The 21,510-nt window shown below is 34.1% G+C and overlaps 2 protein-coding genes across 6 annotated transcripts; one reads left to right on the forward strand and one right to left on the reverse strand.

Annotated features, from left to right (window-relative positions):
* The first annotated feature begins 2,762 nt into the window (after nt 1–2,762).
* On the forward strand, nt 2,763–13,208 carry LOC131160212 (putative zinc transporter At3g08650). 5 transcript variants are annotated; one of them, XM_058115634.1, is made up of 8 exons: nt 2,763–3,011; nt 3,181–3,235; nt 3,840–3,860; nt 3,955–4,716; nt 5,711–5,995; nt 6,401–6,529; nt 10,363–10,454; nt 12,048–13,208. In XM_058115634.1, exons 4-8 carry the CDS (start codon nt 4,252–4,254, stop codon nt 12,859–12,861), a joined length of 1,785 nt encoding a protein of 594 aa, XP_057971617.1. In that variant the 5' UTR covers nt 2,763–3,011; nt 3,181–3,235; nt 3,840–3,860; nt 3,955–4,251; the 3' UTR covers nt 12,862–13,208. The 5 variants fall into 5 exon arrangements, with proteins under 5 accessions (XP_057971617.1, XP_057971614.1, XP_057971613.1 ...); XM_058115631.1 differs by lacking the exon at nt 3,840–3,860 and having other exon boundaries at nt 3,952–4,716; XM_058115630.1 differs by lacking the exon at nt 3,840–3,860.
* A 1,405-nt stretch (nt 13,209–14,613) lies between these two features.
* On the reverse strand, nt 14,614–16,827 carry LOC131159355 (cytochrome b-c1 complex subunit 8-like). The gene is made up of 2 exons (XM_058114213.1): nt 16,510–16,827; nt 14,614–14,905 (listed from the first exon to the last, which is right to left on the reverse strand). The coding sequence occupies exons 1-2, from the start codon at nt 16,677–16,679 to the stop codon at nt 14,857–14,859; spliced, it is 219 nt and encodes a 72-aa protein (XP_057970196.1). The 5' UTR covers nt 16,680–16,827; the 3' UTR covers nt 14,614–14,856.
* Nucleotides 16,828–21,510: the final 4,683 nt, after the last annotated feature.

Here is a 21,510-nt window from a genome sequence, read left to right on the forward strand (position 1 = left end):
TTCTACTTTGGAACAACAACTTGTTGACAAATAATTTTTGCTTTTTTTTTTTTAATTAAATGCTACTAAAGATATTATTTAAGTGGAAAATAAAAGCATTATAAGATATATCCTTAATTACGCGTGTCTAAAAAATCTTTATGTTACTTTTGATTCACGGGATATGTATTTTTAAGACTAGAAAGACTAATAAAAATGTCTATTCTTTTCCCATTTCGTAAAAGATGGAATACCATAAAAAATAAAATAAAAAAATTTGTTTGAATCACTTCTTTCTAAATTATTGCATTCTTATACAATTTTCATTATTTTTCATGGTACTTCATCCTATTTGTAAGAGCACTTATTCCATGAGTCAAATGTAATCTTACTTCAAATTTATTTATTTTTAATTAGTTAGAGGCCCACACTAGGCCTAGCTAGGCTATACCTACATAACTAACAGGGTTAAGTTGAACTCGAAATTCTAACTAAACCAACCTTGTCAGTTTAGTGAAAATTCAATCCTAAGTTGAACAATTAACTATACAATTTGTTTTGATTTGGATTGGCTTGATTATTGGATAAGTTGAGTTGGGTTAGTAGTTTAACTTTTTAAATAAGAAGAAGAAAAACTAACACAAACAAATATAAGAGATTAAAAATTTACAAAGCTTAATGAGACATATTAATTGATAAAGAAAATCTCATTCAAGTTAATTATACGTCAGATTTCTCATTTAAAAAATAGTATCAACTAGCTTATTTATATATATAACCCACTTACTATTATTTTGTTAGATTCATATCATTTAGATTTGATTTGGGTCAATCAAGTGATTACACACTCAATTCGCAACCAAACCCGCATAGTCAAGTCATAATCAAATTGGACCCTAACAACCAACCTACACGTAGTTTGAAAATACTTCTTTGAGTTGAGTTGTTTTGGTTGGGACAGGTTGGGTGGATCTTTAAATAGTTGTTACTCATCTTACAGTGCACAACCTGTCTTAAATTCGAACCTTTAATTTCTAACATAAAATTTTCAAACTTTAAACACCAAAATATCTTCTAAGTAATGTGAAATTTAATCTTTTACACATGCCAAGTATTTGAATATCTTCATTCCTAGCGGGTGGAAATCATATTACTAGGTGAACATTTTTAACTAATTGTCTATATCAATTAATCTATTATTAGTTGATATCTCATACTGTATGTATCGATTTTTCTATTTAACTCCTATCAAAGTCATATATATCTTGATATATTAAGGCTTATATGATACTTTGTAAAGTTAAAACCTAAATCATCTTCATATCACCATCTTTAAAGTATATGACTAACATAAGATGTAATTGACTCCTTCCATCTAATTTCTTAATGTACTCATCGAACTAGCGAGACCATATCTTTCCCTGAAACCCACTCACGTGATAGTATATCAAGGTGGTTCAAATGCCAAATATAGTTGTATTTGTCAAACCACAATGAGATATTCTCCACTTTGACTTATTAGGTCTCACGATTTATCCTATAAAATATGTCTCTAAAGATTAAAATGTAAATCATCCTTATATGTAAAGATCTCCCTATCATATGATTGATGTAGCATTATAGAACTACGCATAATTTTTAAAAATACTTTATAAGTTAAAATTAAAATCTATCAATAAACTATTTAGGAAAAATATAATAAAGTTGTAATGAGATTCTATTGATAATAAAAATGTAATTATTGAACTTGGAATAGATGGGCAAGAGTTTGAAAAGAGAAAAATGTAATATTATTTTAGTATGATAAAAATTCAATGAATAAAAATAAAATAAAATGCATGTACTAAATTGAAAATTATAATTCTTTTGACAATTCGATAATAAGTGTTACATAAAGATCTTTTTAATTAATAATTTTAGATGTATTTAAAAAATTTAGATTTTAGATTTAAATTGACATAATTTTGAATAAAACTCAATACAAAATTGATTAATTGAATTTCTTTTGAACTCATAAAAATTCAACCTTGAAATTCATATTTTCAAACATTCAACTTGTTCTCATTTACCATTTAAATTTAAAATTGTTTAAGAGATAATAAGAGAGTTAGAGATAATGTAGAGTTGAGATATTCTCCATTTTGACTTATTAGGTCTCACGATTTAGTCTATAAATCGTGTCTCTAAAGATTGAAATGTAAATCACCCTTATATGTACTATGCAAACTTTTTTTAAAAAAAAAAAAAAAACTTTATACTTTAAATTTAAATTTTAGTAATAAACTATTTAGAAATAATATAGTAAATTTATAATAAGATTTCCATTGATAATGAAAATATAATTATTGAAATTTGAGTTTGGAAAGAGAAAAATGCAATCTTCAATTCAATTGAATGTTTTGTATAGAATAAAAATAAAGTAAAATAAAATAAAAGTGCTAAATTGAAAATTAGACTTGTTTTGACAAATCCGATGATAATTATTGCATAATGATCTTTTAAATTAATAACTTCAGATGAGTTTTAAAATTTTTTAAATTTATATTTGGGAATGTAAAATTTAAATTTTAAATTTAAATTGACATAAATTTGAATAAAACTCAATATAAATTGATTAATTAAATTTATTTTAAATTCATAAAAATTGAATACTAAAATTCATTTTCCCAACTTGTTCACATTTATCATTTAAATTTAAATTTTTTAAGAGATAATAAGAGAGTTAATTGAAATTGAAATATTTATCATTTTTTTTTTAAGAAAATAAATAAAGAAGGTAAAGTTGGCGGTGATTGCGAGTAATTGTGAGTTGGAGGGGAGGCGGAGGAAAGACCAGAAGACGACGATTTTCTTCTTCAGATTATCTCTCAACTTCTTCCACTTGTGAATTCAGATGTCATCTTCCCCAAAGTCAAACTGATTTCTTCTGCTCCCGAACTCTTTTCAGTTTCATTCCCCAATTCATAATTCTCCCACGCCCAACCGCTTTTCCGGTGCATCGCCCGATCCGTTATCCGTTCTCCGATCAGCGGGTCTGTGACGTCATTAGCTGGTTTTGTTTTGCTTTTTGTGGGTTGTTGCTGGTTTCTTCTTGCAAAACAGCGTGCTCCTGTAATATCAACATTTGTTGATTTTGATATTAAATTCTCTGGTTTTGCTGTTTGTTTCCGCAATTATTTTAATGCCCTTCTTGCTTTGCAGTTTATTCGGTGGAATCTACGCGTTCTTTGGGGCTGTGCCGAAGGGTGATCTTTCGGTACGTTTGATTGTCTTGTTTTGAATTTGGAATTTGGATACATGATCAATCAATTGCAATCTGCATTTTCATGCCTAGCAATTTGACACCTTTTACCCCTTTCTCTCTCTGGTTTGGCAAGTTAATTTTGGGTATTGGTAGAAACGTTCTTCTCTTTGATAGAGTATAGAGAGGAGGGTATGGAGTTATTTCCATTTTTTGCATGTTTTGCTCACTCGTAGATGAATTTGATTTGGGTTTCCGTCTGTGGTAATGAAATTAGGCCTTGGGAAAGAACCCTTCTTAGATAATGTTGGAATTCAAAATTTTAGTGTGATTTTTGGAAATTACAACAACTAGAAGGCTAAGGCTATATGAAGCCTTTTCTGCCATTCAAAATCCTTTTCCTCTATTCATGTTTTTGTTTTTTTTTTCCCGGATATTGTTTCTTAGAAAACGCCTTTTACATACCTTTAGATCTTTGCATTTTAGCTGCACAATCTCTGAGTTGACCCATCAATTTAATGAAGTTCATAAGCTGCATTCACTTGCTGGGTGTTTTTCCATATCTTTCCTTCTTTCTTTCTTTCTTTGTTTTTTCTGAAATTTGTTAATATAAAATCAGGTATCCTTTGCGTCCCTGCGGGTGAGAGATGTTGTGCTAGTCATTATAGCTTTAATTCTGGATGTGTACTCCATCTGATCTTTTGCTTATGAGGTTCAACTTTTGATTGCAGCAGATATTGATCCAGCAGATTTGCTTGCAACAGGCTCATAGCTTACTTGTGCTTATTGATTGGCTTGTAGATGCATCCTTTCTACACTTCAAGAATATCGGATCTTTTCAAGCTATCCTGTTTATCAGACATATTTTGTTTGATCAAATTTGTATAAGAAGAGTGAACTGGGTCCAGTGGTGTTTCAGTTGGGGCTATAGAAACAATTCATCTTGCTGGTTTAATAATAGCGTTAACTGATGTTTTGATGGAGATTTTAATGTAATCACAATTATTTTGGTGATTAACAGTTGAACAAAAATGGTGTCTAAATTCAAACAGGCTGTCATATTTTTTCTATTTTTCATAGTGTTGTGTGGTTATGCTATAGCAGAGCAAGAAAAAGAAATTCCACAAACAATACGAGCTGCTCCACACAAGGATGTAGGAATTAATGTTATAGATGGCACTGGTTCTAAGAATGCTTTTAGTTCAGAGAGTACCAGTGAAAAGCTGGTTGAGAGGAAGGGTGGGAACAGTAGGGTGTCAGTGGCCACAGTTGCATTGTTTACATTGGCAATGGCTGCTGCCACTGGTTTAGGTGCTCTACCATTCTTCTTTGTGGAGCTTGATCCCCAGTGGGCTGGAATATGCAATGGAATGGCTGCTGGAGTGATGTTGGCTGCAAGCTTTGACCTAATACAGGAAGGTCAAGATCATGGGAGTGGCAGCTGGGTTGTGATTGGAATTTTGTCTGGCGGCATATTCATATGGCTTTGTAAGAAGGTGATGTCCTTTAATCTTCCAAATTTCAGCTAAATTATTTTACTAATTAGTGGCAGATGGCATTACAATTTTTCCATATCTGAACTAACAACTACATGTAAAATGTTGTCTGTTTCTAATGAGGTTGAGTAAAAGTAAAATTTAGAAAAAGAAAAACTTGAAATCAGCTGAATTATGACACACCTATACCTATATTGGTATGTGCATAGAAAGATCTTAACAAAACAAACAAAACGAATTATAACAAATAGGTAAAATATGGCTGTCATTGTCACATAGATTCTAACAGTTCATTTAGATTTCATCTATCTTGGCTGCATTGTCTGTCTTGAACAGTTACAGAAAAAATAAAAATAAAATAAAATAACCTTCTTCATGAAGGTTAAAGGGGATTGTTTTACCATTGTATTAAGTGCTTGTGGTCAAGAGCAATGTGCATGGACTATAGACTTCAGAAAAAAAAAGTGTTAAAAGATGAAGGTGCTCTATTTGCTGTATAGCAACATTATTACATGATTTCCTTTAACTATTTTCAAAATTCAATTGGATTCACAACATTGTTCAATGAAGTTTTGTATTAGATTTCCCTTTTAGGACATTATTTGAGAATTAAGGTTTGGTGACCAGAAAGAGCAAAACCCTGAGCTTGGGAAAAACATGTAACCTGTGTTTACAACCAGCAACAATTTTTCTGATGAAAAATTTCACAAGGAATACATGATTAAAATTAGAGTTGCCTTATCCATCCACATTTAAATAGTAGCTAACCTATAGTTTAGGTTTGCAATCAGGTGTGCATGTTGATCTCCCTTAAATATTTAGCTTATTGGAAAATTGCAGTTATGCGTGTGTATATTAACTGTCTCTTGGGTTTTGCGTTTACGTGTGCAACATCCAGAGTTTGAATCTTATAATAAAAGACTCTGGGTCTTTTCTGTAAGATGTTTGGGCATACCAACTTACCTTTATGTCTGACACTAATTTCTAATTGCAGTTCCTTGAACAATATGGGGAAGTAAGCATGCTAGACATAAAAGGTGCAGAGGCAGCTAAAGTTGTTCTTGTTATTGGAATAATGACTCTTCATTCCTTTGGGGAGGGCTCAGGTGTTGGAGTCTCCTTCGCTGGTCCAAAAGGTTTATCTCAGGGTCTTTTGGTAACTTTGGCCATAGCCGTGCACAACATACCCGAGGGTTTAGCTGTGAGTATGGTGCTTGCATCAAGGGGAGTTTCTCCTCAGAATGCGATGTTGTGGAGTGTAATCACATCATTACCTCAGGTAATGTTTTGTTCATTCTCATTACTGATTGCTGTATGGGTTTTGCGCATGTATTGCTATATATTAGGCAGGAGTATTCTAGAATCAATTTCTGACTCATTTTAATATTTTAAAAGGACTAACAGATAGTATTTAGAAATACATGTGCAGGATCACATCATTCCCTGCATATGGACAATGCTTTTCACATTGTTTGCAGCTTGATTTCTGAAATCTTGAGACCTCAAAATTATATTATTTAAGATGTTACATGCCTTCACAGTTGGACTGCTGAACACTATGCAGTTCCATTTCATGCATCTATGATTGGTTTGTTTTGCATACATTTCATTTATTGGATTTTAGAGTCCAAATAACTCTGTCAACTTGACATGTATTGGTCATTTTCATTTTTGGTTGTGGCAGCCCATCGTAGCAGTCCCTTCATTCATATGTGCTGATGCATTTAACAAGTTCCTACCATTCTGTACGGGCTTTGCTGCTGGATGTATGATCTGGATGGTCATTGCTGAGGTTCTTCCTGATGGATTTAAGGTAACATGCGTTGTTAATGAACATGCACAGAAATGCAGACTACATTGTAAAATTTCTTTTAATATATTTTTTATTTTTTTATTTTTGTTTTCATTAGAATTGTTTTCTCCATAATGCACTTTTCTACTGTAGTATTATGGAATGTAGACTAATTTTTAAAATTTATTTTTAATATGTCATATTAAATGACATTTTTTATAATTAATGCATAATGCACCTCACAGTATTGGCTTAACTTGTAGAATGGAAATTGTGGCATTATTTCTGATAGATTAACCATATATATTTTTTAGGATGAAAGAATTTTCATACAAAGTCAATTTAATACTTTATCAGCTATCTGGCAAAGATTTTGGGAAACAAGTGTAAAACCACAAAGAGTAGACCTGCTGTCAACCAGCCTTAATGTAGAGCATAAGGGGCTAGGCTCAAACCTGTAACTCTCCCACATGTGGGAGAGTAAGATTTTGCTTCTTTTTCTTTTTTTATTTGCACCACTCTTTAACTTCTTGAGCAGACATTATTTCACTAAACCAACCATTGCTTTGAGTATTCTATGTAAAATTCTTGTGCATCAGGTTCCATTTCAATTGGATATTGTAAGTTATACTTGTCCATGACATTAGTGTTGACTGCATAAATTATAAGTTTAACTTAAGGAAGATGGAATAGGTATAGATATCTGATCATTTGAAAATTGACATGCAGTATATGTATATATTCTGAACTAAGTAAAAACATATACAACATGCTAAGTTTAGCAAAAATGAGATGGATGAGCAGCGTAACCGTAATAGATAAACTAATGAATGAGCACATCCTTGTAAACTATGAGTAGCACTTGTAGAAGAAAAATGGCAGCAGGGTGGTTCTGATGGTTTTGTTACTTGCATAAACTAGATAACTCACTAGTGAGAAAGAATAAGTTGGATGGAGGTAGTTAGGAGATTTGATGGCACTTCAACTTCCCAGGAATGTTCTTCATGATTGAGCAGAATGGCAGAAAAGGATTGATATAACCAACGTCATCTAGTGAGACTTAAGTTGTTGATTTTTCTGTCGCATCTATGTATATCTTACTAATTTGAAGGACTGAAGGTCAAAACGCATATCACAGTTTGTGATAGGATATAAACTGTATAATTTTGTAACGATTGGAACCTTATTTTAAAAAAATGGTAACATTTAATAAGCTCTAGCCATTGATGACATAATAGCCAAAATAAGCACTTAACCATCTCTGCATCATAACCATATCTTTTAACCTCTCTCTGGGGAAAGGGAAGGGTGGCCAATTGACTGCAGTGTGGTTTCTTCTATCTAAGTAGGAATTTTTTTACGTATTTTTGTGATCAAGGTGCTATTTTTTCTCTCATGTGTGTGTCACATGTTCGTTGTAATGGGCAGTTGAAGTGGTGTTGTTGAATAAATCCATCATTGATCAGGAGAGAAACTTGTAGTGTGGGTTAAGGGTTTATAATTTATATTCTAGTTTGACATCTTGACCAAGTAAGTAATAGGTGATGCAAAATGGTATTTGTTTCTAGGAGGTCCTCCTGGGCTAATTCCAGTCTATATTTGTTCCTCCACAATGTTTGCCATGGTGTGCTTTGTTCTCTTAGCATAGTTTGGCCCCATTGCTAACAGCTTAAAATTTTAGGATAATTGGTGACCTAATAGAAAGTTTTCAGTTGGTTCAGTGACAACGTAAGTAACCTACTCATTTACACTTGAATAATGTGCAGTGTTAGGCCGTTCCAAATGATACTATACTCTTTCATGTTGCTCATTCCCATTCTTGTAAGCTTTCATTTTAGTTTTTAAGTATATATCTAGGAAACTGAAGTTTAGATCGGGCATTTTATTGATAATCATTTAGCCACATTGAAACATATTTGTTTTCCATGTCGTGCATGTCTTTTTCATATATATGAGTTAATTATTGTGGCTAAATGTGTGTAGTGTCAATTTTTGAGAAGCAATAACATTTAATGCACTTTTGTTGCTTACATTGATTTCACTTTCTTTTCTCGTATCTATTTTTCCGTGTAATGGTATGAATTCTAACTAGTTGTGTTGATTCCTGCTTTATCTTTTCCTGAATATATTTGGACGTTCTCTTCATGTGCTCGTAGGTCCTTTTTATTTTGCAATGTGTAATTCTTAAATTATTTTTTTCAGATAACAAAAATTAATTAACAATTAAACAGAAGTATAGTAGGAAGAGGATAAGACATGCTCCTCAAAACCGCTAATTACAATAATGCTGCCTCCAATCCATTTGAAGATCAGACGGGGATGTCACCCCAAAGATTCCAAAAGAATGTGCCCAAATGAAGCCAAAAAATTAACTCTATCCCACATCAGAGAAGCAGAAGTCAACTGTGCTTTGAATATCCTCACATTCCTCTCAAGCCATAACATCAAAAAGATTGCGTGTGCTGCACCCAAACCAACACCATAAAGCCCTCCCTCTTTTACTCTTCCAAAAACCCGATGTCTTACCATTAAGATCTCATATGCATTATCTGGAGCCACCCACTATTCGCTAAAACATGAGAAAAAGCATTTGAAAGCTTTCTCACCAATGACAGTGAAGAAGAAGGTGCTATGCGTATCTGTGCTGAGAACCTTATGTTGGTATAACCATATAAATGTTGGATGTTTCAAATTAAAAAAATATCTGTTTAATAAATATTATATAACAGTCATTGATTTTATTTTAATTAAGTATATGTTAAATTTAATATATTAGTTTTAATGTTTTAAAATATTAACTACTATTTTAACAGTTTCATATTTATGATGCTGGAAGTTATACTTTACGTCATTTCAAGATACGGTTTTTCTTCTTTGAAATAACTTTATCTTCTATTCTTTTTTTAGATCTATATTTTATTGGGTAACTAAATGATACTACATTTCCTATCGCTCTGGTGTTTGTGAGTGCACACAAAACCAAGCCAGCTGAGTAATCTTGGAGATTGTGCGCTCAGTGACTATATGCACCGAGAAATGTTTGCCGTAGGCACGAAATCGGCTTTAAGGACAGTGGTCCTTCCATGCTTCAACTTCTAATAAGTATTTGTATTTTTATTTAATATTAATTTTATTAGTAAATATTTTTCCATACATTATATTTCCATCACCTTATAGGGCTTCCTCTTCCTGTTACAAGTCATTCATAGTAATCCTGTTGAGAGATTGGATCTAAATGAAAGCCTAGACCTTAGTAGGAACCTTAGCCTTCCAAATAACATGATAAACGAGAAGGGGTTGTAGGTCTAGAAAGATGAGAAAATAAAGATTTAGAAGAAAAGACAAGAATCCTCTAACCAGACCCAAGCATCTCCCATATTGTGAGAAATGAAAGAATCCAACACACTCAGGAAAGAAGTAAGATCATCAACTTCTCTTTTGGTAACACTCGTAAAGAAATGGAAGTCTTAAGAAAGAGAGCTTACATCTTTCACAAAAAATTTAAAAAAACCAACTGTTATTGGTGCATTAGGAAATCTGGAAAGATGAGACAACAGCTCCAACGAAGTCTTTCCCACCCAAATGTCTTCCCAAAACCAAATTCTATTGCCATTACCCACTGAAGCAAGTAAGAAGAAAGAATAAATGAGCAGCTTGGGAAACATTGCTTTCCATTTCTAAGTTGATCCAAGCACCAGATTTGTACTAAAATATCAAGTTTGAGCCTAAATGATTATTACGTCACCCTTTTTGTGATTTTTTAATTTTTATGTGTGCAAGATGAGGTTCTAAAAGATGTTTAATTGTTTGCTTATTCAAACTGATACCAGTTTCTTCTGGCCTCTTGATTTTAGGAAGCCTCTCCATCTCATGTTGCATCAGCTGCTACATTGTCCGTAGCTTTTATGGAAGCTCTCAGCACCGTGTTCCAAAATTTCAGCCATAGGTAAAAGCAATTTCTTTTTTTTTTTTACCATTTTTCTCTTTTGGGTAACTGCAGAATCTGATGTTTTTTATCCCTTCTTTTTTTGTATGGGTTAGCCTTTTATAGAGTGCCCTCTCATTGATTTGGCTGTAGGTATCTGTACATGATAACCATTGTGTCTCTTATTTATTTGCCAATTATGGCTTCTCTTAGATTATGTTCTTATGCAATATTTTTAGGTTTTGTTTTATGATTATACTGTTTTAAAAAATTGACATCCTTTTATGGTTACATTCAGTATATTATTATATTGTTTCATGATTGTCGAGCCTTAGATGTATGTGGTTTATCTTGTGTTTTTAATGCGATTGATATCTGTTTCCTTTTTTTCTTGCATGAAAAATCGTAGGCAGGGATGGGTAACCAACTCATGTAAACTCCCCCTAGGTGTGGCAAAAGGAGCCTTTGCCTGCTGGGAAACAATGTCGAAAAGGGTCTAGATGAACAAGTTTTCCTTAGGGAGCCCTGTGTGGGATACAAGTGCTCCTGCAGACATAAGATGCAAGCATGCATGTAGCATAAGATATCCTCATAAAAAAATGTTGATCTTACCATCAGGCCAACATTTTTTTTCCAATGTATTCACAGAAGAATATATAGCATATTAATTTGACACACATAAAACCTTGAGGTTCAGCTTAACCTGTCCTGCTTTTTTTTTTTTTTTTCCTTTTTTCCCCTTAGAGAAAGAACTTCATTAACAGGAGAGAATTACAAAGAATGGAGGATAAGAAATCCTCCTTAAAAATAGTTACAATAAAGGCCCCTTATAATCCCTCTAAAGATCAGATAACAAAACTCCCCAAAAGAACTTCAAAGAATGAGTCCGTAAGGCAGCAAGAATAACAGCACTATCCCATAATAAATGTGATGGAGTTGTTTTGCCATTAAATCCTCGTCATTCCTTTTGATCCTAAAGTCCAAAAATGAGCAAAAAGATATGCATCTTCATGAAACCATCCCTTTCTAACTTTCCTATTCTCAAAACCTCTATACTGCACCAACAAAGAGCGTCAACGGTATTTAGCAGCACCAATGCCTCGCCAAAAAATGAAAAAAAAGATAGGTCTGCTTAGTAGCTACCCAATAATGAAGAAACACCTTTCTGCTATTTTAATAAATTCTTACTGGAGTGTCTTCCTACTCAATAAATGAGTGGTTTCTGCCTCCCTTTAAAAAATCAGTGTCTTAACATATGTATAGATTATGTTTTGATTTATTAATTTAACATATGCACACACATGAAAATTTTATCCCGCATCACATGTATACTGAACTTGACACCTGCAGCAGACTTATCAACCTAAAATTTTATGGACTAATCATGTAGAACGTACACATATGTGAATAAACATACTTGCAGCCTTTTGCTTTATTAATATAACCTATTAAAAGGAGTCAGACTGCCTGATTCATTGACCAGTGCTTACTTCATTTTGAATGATATGATAAAAACCTTATATTCTGACACAACTTAGCAAATTGAAATTGGGTGTTGGGCCTGCTCAATCTGTAGTTTTCATGTACTGAATTTTTAATTGCTCTGCTTTGCAGCTCAGAAGATGTGTCTGGTTTCTTTGTTTCACTACTTTTTGGCCTTGGCCCATTGCTTGGTGGCGTCGTTCTTGTTGCATTTGCTCTGGCTTTTAGTCTTCAGCATGCTGTGCTTACTGGTGTAGCCTCTGGCATTGCCTTTGTTCTTGGTGCTTGGCGACCACTACAGCTGCTTCTATCTTCAAAAATGGGAATTCTGCCGCTCTTGTTGCTGCTTGCGATGGGATCCGCATCCACCCACATTTCAACCTCCATTGCTTTAAAAAATGCAGGTCGCAAAAGGGCTTCAGTGAATACTATATCTGCAGTAACAGGCTTTTCAGTGAGTGCCCTCACCCTCCAGTCATTCTTGTCATGCATCACAATTGCCTTCCATGCTTTGGCCGAGGGGCTTGCACTCGGGGTGGCTGCACCAAAAGCCTATGGACTTGGTCAGCACATGGTCCTTCCTGTCTCGCTTCACGGACTGCCTCGGGGTGCTGCTGTGGCTAGCTGCATCTTTGGAGCAACAAACAGCTGGCATGGGTCCCTTGCGGCTGCCGCAATGATTGGTTTTATGGGTCCATTGTCTGCAATTGGAGCAATACTTGCACAAATCGATTATAGTGGTCTCGACCACTTAATGGTCTTTGCTTGTGGAGGATTACTACCAAGTTTTGGGGGCATAGTTAGCAGAGCTGTAAAATTGGATTCAAAGAAGAGCAGTTTTGGGATCATGGTGGGCATGGGATTTGCCAGTGTATGCCTGATGTGTACCAAGTTGGTTTGCTTGCACACACCTTACTGCAACTCAGCACCAGAGGCTGTCAGATGATATTGCATTGTGCTTAGATTCGGGTCAATGTCATGTGAAATTCAGTTGGGCAGCCATGCTTTGGGACATGCCCATGCAAAAGGTTTGTACAAGTCATGGCAGTAACCCCATTGTTCTGCAAGAGATTAAATTTTGGATGAGAAAAGAAACGATTGAATGGGGCAAAAGGTTTTCAAAAGCATATATTATACATTTATACCTTGAAAAAGAATAGAATTATGGATTTTCCTTGTGTATATTAGCTATTGTTGCATTTCGTGATATGGTTCTTCATCGTCATTCATTGTTCTGTGACCCTTCAATTCAATAAAGAAAGACGACCGAAAGCCTCAATTGGAGCTGAAAAAGGAGTCACTATCTCCTTTGTCATGACTGATATGCTCCCAGCCAACTTCACTTGATGATTGTACTGAAAATTATTACCCTTTTCGAGTTTGTCTTTTATATAATCTTTTGCAAAAGATTAGATTGTGAAAATAATATATGGATTTGTTTGCTGCATTTGAAAAAAATAATTAGGATAGTTTTTTAACATATGTCAGACATTGTACATTTATTTTCACACTTATTAAATGACAATTTTTTTTCATGAAGTGTTTTTTGCAAGTGAAAAATTAAAATAAATAAATAAATAAATTTATCATTCCATTGTATAAAAATGCTGATGATAAATTTTGAGATGCCAAGGTCGCCACTTTTGAATATGATAATTTGACCAACAATGAAAAGGTTGTAAGGGTTGATAATTTAATGCTACTTCACTAGAGAAATTTTGTTTCCTTCAAGTCCTGAATCCAATTCTAGTATTGTTCCACTTTGGCTCATTAGTCCTGCTGGATCATCTTATGAAAGGTGTCTCATATAATTAAAGTTCAGATCATGTTCATGAACCCAAGATTTTTTTCCCAAGATTTTTTTCTAATACACACATGATGTAAGACTGATAAGGTATCATAGGTTTTGACTCGTTGATTTTACAAATTTGTCCTACAAAAGTTATCTTATATGATTGCCTAATTGGTGCTCAGAGCATCCTTATATCAAGATTTCCATAATACACATCGAATTGGCGCCTTCCTCAGAGTGCCTTATGTATGATCCTAAGTCCCACATTATATTACTTGACCTAATTAAATTGAGATATTGTCTACTTTGTCGCACTAACCTCACACTCCATAAAAAGTGTCGTATAATTAAAATTCAAATCATCTTTATAAGTTGAATATTTTTGTAGTACACATCTAATGCAACCCTAACACTAATTCTACATTTGATTCACAAAATGTCTATTCCTATGAATAGCTGAGTTAGAGACAATTTGTCGTACAAAATATATCAATCATTAAACAAATAATAATATGGACTTTTATGAATGCATAAAAAAATAAATACGGAATAACTGTTTCCAAATTTTACCACCCAGTGTTTGCTCCTTATTGCATTGTGAATGAAATAATAAGAAACATGCAAGGATAGCAATATCTACATTCCCAATTTCACCATATTTCAATGTCTCATTTCAAGAAATTATTATACTGCGGACCCAACAAACCATGAGATGGCCGCCAAAATATGAATATCCCAATACAGTTTCACAAATATAGCTCCATTAGGTACTTGAATCAATAAAATATACGCATATGACAGACATTCAGTGGCCCCGCAGCATTGGGTCCTAGTCAAGGCATAAACTAAAGCTTTTAAAATCATAAACTGCAAACAACTCTACATAGCATCCAAACCAGAGAGTAGTTTGATAATCACTTTTATTATTACTTTGTCCAGTGCCAAATTTGCAAAGCATCAGCAAAATAGAGAAATAATCTGACAAACATCCAATTTGGAACCACAGCAACTCAGATCTGGTAGGAACATGGTTGCAATCCAACGAAAATTTCCAACAGCAACACACTAAGCTAAACTACCAGCAAAACCAACCCCCACCCCCCCACCCCCCCCCAAAAAAAAAAAAAACCATGCTCCTTTAATGGGAATTCAGTATCTGTGAGCCAGCTTCTCCTTCTCCAGGTAGTGTTGGACATACCTGCATCACATTTGCAACCATATGACATTAGTTATCTTGTCAAATTTAAACTCCAACTGTGTCAAGAGAAGAAGTTTGAGCATCCAAGAAACAGGCATTACCAGAAGTTTTTCATATAAAGCTGCTTTAAAGAGAAATGCTGGCTGAATTTTGTGTGTGTGTGTATAATTCCCTCACAATGCATAATCAAGGTTAAAGAAGAAGCATTATGCTCTTTTAAATATTTTTTTAAAGGGGCTAAACAAGAACCATCATTACTAAATAATGATTTAATATATATATATATCCCATGCATGGAGATTAGGGCTTTATTATTAGAGAATGAGCCATATGCCAGGCAACTTTCCACCACACGTATTCTATGTAGTTAAAACTGTATTCAGTTTATCACCATTCACCTTAATCTGTTGATTTTTGCACCCATACATACCCCTTTTTGGAGGTCCCCAGCATTCCATTGTGCATGGTTAAATACTAAAACTTCATCACAAATGCTCTTTGACAATCTCATCAACATATCTTAAGGTTGAGTTTGTGGGCATGACTTTTGGACTACGGATAATTTGTTTAATTTTGGAAAAATTCAAATTTACAGCTCAAAATCATTCATTGTGCAAAGGAGCAATCGAAAAGGTTGGGTGAGGGGGTGAGGGGACTCACCTATGATGAGGGCACTATGCAGAATCAGTTCTTATAGCAATCCTAATTCTTGTTCAATGAAAATCCTTGCATGCGAAAGATCAATTTTAATATCTAGCCTTCATATCGATCCTCCCTTTTTTCCAAATGAATTATAGAATACAGAACATCAATGGATAGAAATAAGAAAGAAAGTATAATCATGACTGCATCTGCCCCTTCTGCAACAAGTTTCATTTCATCTCAGGGTCACTCTTGCAGACTATGGCACATTTCCTCTAACAATGAACATCAAGGGCTAGCATATGGCGCATTTCCTACAAACCATCATTTTGTTTAGCTAGATGAATAACAATCATGTTCAAAACCTAAAATACAACAGATAAACGATGACCAACCCCTGCAGACTAGAATCAAATGAATGCATAAGTCACGAACAATAAACTTCACAGTGCAATGTAAGTGTATCTATTGACTGTATTTTTTGCAAATATTACTAGCAGCACTCAACCCATCCATTCAGCAAAAACGCTCCTTGGTTAAAAATAAAAAAATGGTTCGATCAATACAAAATTAGAATAATAAGAAATAAAATGTGGTGAAAAAACCAGGTTGTGTTCGTATTTTATCATCTGAATTTTTTTCCCAATATTGCACTCATAGCCGGTATTAACAAGGTGCGCAGAGCCAAGGAATGAATTTGTCAGCATCGTTACAACCAATAACATCGCTTACACTCAACTCCAACACTAAAATATGAAGAACCATCCCCTGCATCCCTAGATTACACAAAATAAAAAAGAACAAATTCAAGAAAAAACCTAAAACTCAATCTGGAAATTAAACCTGCAAGAAACGGCAAGAAATCGACCATGATTATTAGTAGATCTCATCGATTAGAACTATTTTAAGGGGGGGGGGGGGAACCTTGATCCATAACGAGAGAGAGAGAGAGAGAGACATACGCATAGGTGCCGACCAAAGGGCCAAGGAGAAGGGTAGCGTTGATCCAGTTATCAGTGACCTTGTGAGTGACCTTGTTAGGCAAATCCTTCCATAGGCCCGCCATCACCTTCTGCTGAAACGGCGAGAGGGTGTAGACCACCGCCTTTACCTTCACCGGTATTTTCCCCATTTCTTCTCTCTCTCTCTCTCTCTCTCGGCCCAATCCCAACGAGTTGAATCTGCAGACGGGGGTCGCACGATTTTTCTATGCCAGGTTTAGGGCGTGTTTGTGTGTAGCCTATAAAAATAATAATTTTTGGCAGCAACTGCATTTTTTCTTTTTTTAATTTTTTGGGTCCAATTAGAAGCCTCTATGTCTTTTATTTCTAAAATGTATCACATGCACATCTCAGTTAGGATTAAATATAGTTCATTAATTGAGTTTTATTTTTAAATTTTTAATCAAAGTTTATCTTTAGAATTTGTTGTGGGACAAAAATGGTGATGACCTACGACATTACTCTCTGACTTTCGATGACCTGAAAATGGTGAAAACAAAGTAGCCTTAGAGGACCTGGAGTGTACTTCGGGGATCACTCCAATGCCTAAATAAGGGAACACTTCAACCTCTTAACCCAATCTTACTGTTGCATCCAACCTCTTTGAAGCGTTTCCTTACTTAGGCATCGGAGTGATCCCCCGGAGTACACCCCGGGTCCTCCTCCAAGTCTGTTTTGTTTTCACTTTTTTCAGGTCATCGAAAGTCGGAAAGTAACGTCACAGGTCATCACCATTTTTATCCCGTAATAAAATTGTTAATCGAATCAAAATTTTGCTCCACTAGAGAATATGAATCAAAATCAAATTATTTTGAACGGTTAGTTGAAATTCAATTAACTAATTTTATGTTAATGTTTATGGTTAGACGAATCAAACACTTGGTCACTCTCAATTAGTATTTTTATTATATTATAATTGATATGTAAATTTTAAAATTCAAACATTAATATTCAAGTGTCAATAATAAATTATATATATTTATAAATGTTGTAGCCAAAAATTTGGCCAAATTAATCGGATGGATCACAATCTTGATCACTTACAAAAAATGAAGAAAAGAAAAAAGGCTTGGAGGACCTTAGATATTCTTCGCGGGGATCACTTCAATGTCTAACTTAGGAAATCTGGAATGATTGTAAATTTGGAACAATAAAAATATGGATGAGAATGAAATGTCCTTACCTTTCCTATGGGATCTCTTTTATAGGCGCTAGGGGTGCGCCTTTGTTGATTTCCATTTTAATGGGTAATTACTAGGATGATGAAAGTTATATATTTCGACCAAAAACATTTACTAGGTTACTAGAATAATTAAAATTATATTTCGACTAGGAACATATACTAGGAAATTTTAATGTCAATTTCTTCTTTTTTTGGTCTTTTGCACAACATTGTTGAGATTAGCGTGGAAATTTTTTTATTTTAATACTATATCAGTTACCCCCTACTCTCGATTCTTAAAGTTATCTCTTGATTTCAGAGTATATTGGATTTGCAATAAGTCATTTCGTTATCATGAAATTTGATTTGAGTCATTTTCTTGCTTTACCTTAATGAATTAAAGTGAAATGGGCTCAAATTTATCTTCTTTTACCTAGAGCAATTATCATGAGAGTCACTTGCTTTTGGTCTAAATCGATGTCAAATAATTCAAGCCCTTTTCTCAACTAAATGGCTTCATCTGAGTTGTTTTTGAAGGCCTGAGCAGCATTCTTGTTGAGAATCCCACTTGTGAGCTTATCTCACATTGGAAAATTAGAATAGATATTGGGTGCTTATATATATGGTTAGGGCCAAGACCTAATAGGCTTAAGCTTATGGGTCAAGTTGGTGTTCACCCATGTGTATCAAGCCCACCCATGGGCTCCTCCGGTCCTAACAAGTCTGTGACATTCAATAACAAGCATATATCCTCCACCAAGTCTTTGATGGATATGCTCTCTAATATGTACGAGTAGCCTTCAGTCGCAAATAAGGTACATCTCATGAAAAGACTATTTACTATGAATATGTTTGCAGGTGAAAGTTTTAGCAAATAATTGAATAATTTCATCAAGTTGTCGGATCAACTTGCCTCAGTCGAGATAACGTTTGACAATGAGATTCGTGCCCTACTGATTCTTAGTTAGTTTCCCAAAAGTTGGAATGGTGTTGTTACTGTCATCAGTAGCTCCGCAGGAAAAACAAAGCTTGTATACAATGAGGTCATCACCATGATCTTGATGGAGGAAATTAGAATGTAGTCGAACCATGACTCCACTTCAAGTTCAGCCTTGACCATGGAAAGTCGAGGCAGAGGAAACAGGCATGGACAATTAAACAATCGCAACAGATCAAGGCCTAGGCGGTCTAAATCCAGAAATCTCAGAGGTTCTCAAGACACAGGTTCTCAGAACACAAAAATTATTGAGTGCTTAATTGTGCAGCATCATCCAAACTGCAATCAACATAAACGACTTAAACCAAGTTAATTTTCTTTCTCAATACACACGGCTTCATTCGAACCGCAATCAATGTAAATAGCTTCAATCGAGTTGTTTTTAATAATTCAAGCCACACTCTCAATATGGACAACTTTATCTAAGTTGTATTTCAAAATTTGAGTTGATTTCTCATGTAAATAGCTTGATTTGAGTTGAAAATTGAGTTGATCTTTGATCAAATAGCTTTTCTTAAAAAGTCTTTTGGCCGAATTGCTTTGCTTTTTTGTTGAGTAGCTCTTTCGGCTATGATTATAAGCCCTTAGACTAAGTAGTTTTATTTTTTTTCATTAAACAACTCTTTTGGTCGAGTAATACTATGACTCGTGGGCAGTGCTCATCAAGAGGGCGTTTGAAGGGCCTTAAACACGGTGCTCATTAGACGAACCATATTTTTAGTGAGCATAGCTCATTTTTTGATGCTTTATGAGTTGTACTCATTATATGGGAGTTTTAGGGTCTTATGAGTGGTGTTCATCAAATGACTTATATTTTTTGATGAACATAACTCGTTTCTTGATGTCTCATAAGTTGTGCTCATTAGATCAACATTTTTGTGGCTCTTGAGTGGTGCTTATAAGATGGACCAGTATTTTGGTGAATAGAGCTTGCGTTTTTTATACCTCATAAGTGGTGCTCATCAGATTGACATTTTTGAGTCTCATGAGAGGTGCTCATCTGGTGGGTCATATTCTGGCAAGCAAAATTTGTAATAACCCCAAAAATAGTCATACAAGATTAGTGGAGTGATTTCAAAAACAAAAAATAAATTAAATTAAAATTAAAATTTAAAATTTAAATAATTAATTAATTAATTAATAATTAATAATTAAAATAATATAATATAATATTATAACATATATATATAAGTATATAATGTAATATTATTATAATATAATATATTATAACTTATGAATCTTCCTCGAGGAATCCTTCAGGAACCAGCATCTAAATTTCAAATTTTCAGAGAATGCAGAAACACCCCCCCCCTTAAGCACTTTGTCTCTCCTTCGTTCTCTCTCCCACTCTCCTTAATTTCTCAGTTGATTTTTGTCCAATTGAAAATCAGAAAATACTGTTGGGCTGCTCCATTCTTCGCCACCAACATTTCTGCTAGAACGGATTTGTCATAGGAGTAACGCAGGTATATTTCTTAGGGTAAGCTAAATTCTCACTCTTACGTCAATTTTTTGTAAATCTTAAGCCTAATTGATGATCGGACACCGCCACGAGAATCTAGGGATGATTCTCTACAAGTCTAGTGGAGCGGATTTCTCATGGAGTCGTTGTAGGTATAACCCCAAAATTAGGATAAGGGGGTTATTAAGGGGCTAATTATTATTTAATTAATGTAGATTTAGAAATGTTAGAATATTGGGCATTCTGAAGTTGAAGTAGGGTTTTTGAAATTCAGGGTTCGGTTAAGCGTCGCGGGTGTAATTTTGGGACCCTGCATAGTTCAGGAAACCAGGTAAGAGTGTTTAATATTAGTTTAAATGTTAATTTGCAGTATATGAAGCCTAAGGAAGGTTATATGGGTATTATTTTGATAAATGAGTTAATTAATTTGGGAAAAACGTGAATTGCAGGATTTGAATTTCGGGCGCCGGGGGTGTAGGATCTGGGTTTTAACGAGACTCTCAATAAGTCAAGTAAGAGAAATAAATTATAGCAGTATTTTTGATATTTATTGATTGAATGAATATGTTAAAAATGAAGTTATGATATTTTTCCCTATGAAATTTGTATATTATAAATATTAGATGAAAATTGTGTGGCATATGATGCATATTGAAAAATGTGAAATTTGATGATGAGTATTTTATGAGAAAATGATGAAATAAGAACTATCGATATATTTGTTGGAAATGATGAAAATGATATATAAATATGTGTATAGAAATGATTTTTATGAAAATGGGAAAGTATGAATACTGATTTGAGTATGTTGAGAAGTATTGAAAAACGTAAAATGAGTTATATGCTAACATGAGAATGAAATGAATGTGAAAGGAGATATATATGTATTACTATGAAATGAATTTTGAAATGTGGGACTATTGCAATGTAAATTCTGCAATATGAACATTGAAATGTGGGAGTTGAAATATGAATATTGAAATGTAAATATTGAAATGAGTATACTGGGAAATGTGAACATTACAAAGTGCAAAAGCTACAATGGGATCATTGGAAATATGATTGATGAAATGTCAATACCGCATAATGATTGCGGGTATGTGGTAATGATAATCCTGATAGATGGATATGGAAATCCTAATGATGGGTTATGATATTGAGCATGGTACCGTTGCTAGTGGTGTTAGTGTAACCACACAGACTCGTGGAGCATGTGGCGTGATAGTCGACTGAGTTGTATAGCAGAGTTATTGTGCCCTCTGAGTCTGAATCAGTGCTATAGGCCGGCCAGTCATACTACAGATATGAGATATGTGATATGATATTTTAATCTAACTGAGT

This window comes from Malania oleifera, chromosome 7, assembly GCF_029873635.1.
Source record: "Malania oleifera isolate guangnan ecotype guangnan chromosome 7, ASM2987363v1, whole genome shotgun sequence".
Lineage (NCBI taxonomy): Eukaryota > Viridiplantae > Streptophyta > Magnoliopsida > Santalales > Ximeniaceae > Malania > Malania oleifera.